The following is a 3,044-nucleotide window of genomic DNA, read 5'->3' as shown; positions in this document are numbered from 1 at the left end:
CTGTCTATACTCACTACTTACTCACATCTCTACAATCCGAACTGACTTAAGTTTCGGAGTTATATCGGGGGATCCAGCCCCTTTTCTTATCCAAGCAGGTGACCTCGTTCAGGTGAGCTACCCAAGGCACAGGTACTCTTCCAGCTCGGGTGACTCACTTCTGCAAGTCGAAAGTCACCTCTTCAATTGGCGTCGTCTGTGGGAACGCAAAGATATTGAAAAATGAAGCCTACGCGTTCTAAGAGCAGAAAAGCTCTCACCGTTGGGGCTGAGCAAAGCAATGCAGCCCAGCCAGAAGATATCCCTGAAGGGCAGGGGTCCCCAAGGACTCAGCCCGCAAACGAAGAAGCCATAACCCGTATGGCCGAGTTTGTGACCGAGAACCCCAACATTTTTGAAGAGTTGGGGAGGTACCTGAAAAGGCAAGGCAAACAAAAAGCCGAGTTCTCCAAAAGGAAGTCGGATGGGTCTCCTGAAGACTCATCTGAGGAGTCGGATGGAAGGCGCTTAAGCCGAAGTGCCTCGAAACGAGCACTTTCTAAGGCCACCTCCAAGGTAGCCTCCCTGACCAAGGCATTTTCTCAAGGGCTCTTGGGGAGACGATCCGAGGAAGAAGCTCGGCCCTTGGGAATACCCGGGGTGGACTGCATGAGAGCTCCACCTTTCACAGATGATATAAATGAGGAAAGGCTTCCTCTCAATTTTAAACTCCCCGCAGTACAATCTTATGATGGCCGCGGTGATCCCGAAGATCACATCCATGTCTTCATCTCGGCCTTTCCGCCTATATTGCATTCCGGACCCCGTCATATGCCGGGTCTTTCCAGTATTCCTCCGAGAAACTGCTCGAAAATGGTTCTGGCTCTAGAACCTAAGAGTATCTCGACTTTGGGTGAATTAGTGGAGAAGTTTCTCCACCGGTTCGTCTCCTCCCGACCTACGACCAGGACCTCGGCTTATCTGCTCACTGTGCAGCAGAATCCGGGAGAGTCACTTCGGTCGTATGTCCGGAGGTTCCACGAGGAAAGCGTACAGATACCTGACCCCAATGAGCAGGTAACCCTCGCCGCCTTTACCCATGGACTCACTGCCGGGGAGTTCAATACGGGGATTCATAAGAAGTACCCCCGCACATTGCATGAATTGTGGTTGAAGGTCGAAAAGGACATACAGGCTGAAGACCTCCACCGCATGAAGAAAGAGTTCCAAGCCACCCGTCCAAGGACTGATCCCAGAAAGGGAAAAGACGCCAGCCGAACTGAAGTAGGGTCGGGAAGTGGCTTCCGAAGTCCTGGTCGAGACCGCCGCAGCGTGTTCGACAGGATATCCAAGGGGAAGACACCAATCCCCGAGTCCGAGTTAACTCCTCTGAACACTACCCGATCCCACGTGCTATCCGTGATGGAACAAAACAACCTTGGGAAGGCCCCACCGAGGATGTTTGGAAGCAGAGACAAGAGGAACTCAAACCTCTACTGCTTGTATCATCGTGACATCGGTCACAAAACTGAGGACTGCAACGACCTCAAGAAGGAGATCGAGAACCTCATTAGACGGGGGCATTTGAAACAGTTCATCCGCCGAGGTGGAGGCCAACAACGTGACGAGAACCGGCGTGACAAACGAGGTGACCAACGCCGAGATGAGAGGCGGACCTCCAGAAGCAGTTGCCGACCTCCTGAGAATCACAGGGAGACGAAAAGGCCTCCCCCAGACGGATCTTCAGGACACGGGTTGGGTTATGGGCCGAACATTGCCGGAGTCATCAATACAATTGCTGGAGGTCCGACGGGAGGGGACAGTCAGAACTCCCGGAAGAGAACTTATAGGCAAGCCAATCCGGATCAAGCCGAGTCGAGTTCTCGCCTGTCCGAGGTGATCACCTACGGACCCAGTGACCCCGTCCCAACTGCCTCCAGCAGTCATGAAACTTTGGTGATTGGAGTCATCACCAACAACTACATTGTGAAAAAGGTCTATATAGATCCTGGAAGTTCAGTGGACGTCATGTACCTCCGCACCTTTGAGAGCCTTAAGTTGGCCAGGGAGCACATGACCCCGGTAAGAACCCCTCTTGTAGGGTTCGGGGGACACGTTGTGCACCCCGAGAGAATGGTGACGCAGACGGTGACTGTGGGGCACCATCCCCGCTGCCGAACTGTTCCAGTCAACTTCGTGGTGGTTAAGGCCGACTCTCCATACAACTTGCTCTTAGGTCGGCCTACTCTTAATGCTCTGCGGGCGGTGTACTCGACCTACCACCTTAGTTTTAAGTTTCCTACTCCCGCAGGAGTTGCCGAGGTCAGCAGCGACGTCTGCGCTGCTCGAGAGTGCTACCTAGCCACTCTACAAGCAGCATCCCCATCAACCTCCGTAACGAGGTCCGAGAAGAGGTCAGACATCCTCTCAATAGATAGCATCGACCCTCAGCGAGCTGAGAAGGTCCCGAGGCTGGAGACTGGGGATGAGGTGGAAGAGCTTCCCCTAGACCCCACGAAACCCGATCAGACAGTTCGCGTCGGTACCCGACTGCCCGGTCCTGTCCAAAGAGGTATGGTGGTCCTCCTCAGAGAATACCGGGACGTCTTTGCTTGGGCCGCCGAAAAGGTCCAAGGAGTCCCGCACCACCTCATGATGCATGAGCTGAACGTCGACCCCCAAGCCCGACCGATCAAACAAAAGAGAAGGCACCTCGGCCCTGAGCGTAGCCGAGCTGTCGGCGAAGAAGTTGACAAGCTCTTGCCCGCAAAAATAATCCGGGAAGTCCAGTACCCAGCCTGGGTGTCCAACCCGGTCATGGTCAAGAAGGATACGGGGTTTTGAAGAATGTGCGTCCACTTCACCGACCTCAACAAGGCCTGCCCCAAGGACTGTTACCCATTGCCCAAGGTCGATACCTTGGTAGACTCGGCAATGGGATACGAGATCCTCTGTTTCCTGGATGCCTTCAAGGGTTATCACCAAATTGGCATGAGCCAAGAAGACCAGGAGAAGACAGCCTTCTACACTGACCGCGGCACGTACTGCTATACTACCATGCCCTT

At 54.0% G+C, this 3,044-nt stretch overlaps 1 protein-coding gene across 1 annotated transcript; it reads left to right on the top strand.

Annotated features, from left to right (window-relative positions):
* The first annotated feature begins 222 nt into the window (after positions 1 to 222).
* LOC140015893 (uncharacterized) lies at positions 223 to 2,823 on the top strand. Its single transcript, XM_072068725.1, has one exon. It carries the CDS (start codon positions 223 to 225, stop codon positions 2,821 to 2,823), a length of 2,601 nt encoding a protein of 866 aa, XP_071924826.1.
* The last annotated feature ends 221 nt before the right edge of the window (positions 2,824 to 3,044 follow it).

Source organism: Coffea arabica, chromosome 10c (assembly GCF_036785885.1).
Source record: "Coffea arabica cultivar ET-39 chromosome 10c, Coffea Arabica ET-39 HiFi, whole genome shotgun sequence".
Lineage (NCBI taxonomy): Eukaryota > Viridiplantae > Streptophyta > Magnoliopsida > Gentianales > Rubiaceae > Coffea > Coffea arabica.
The sequence above is the reverse complement of the archived record's forward strand: the minus strand, read 5'-3'. Positions and strand labels throughout refer to the sequence as shown.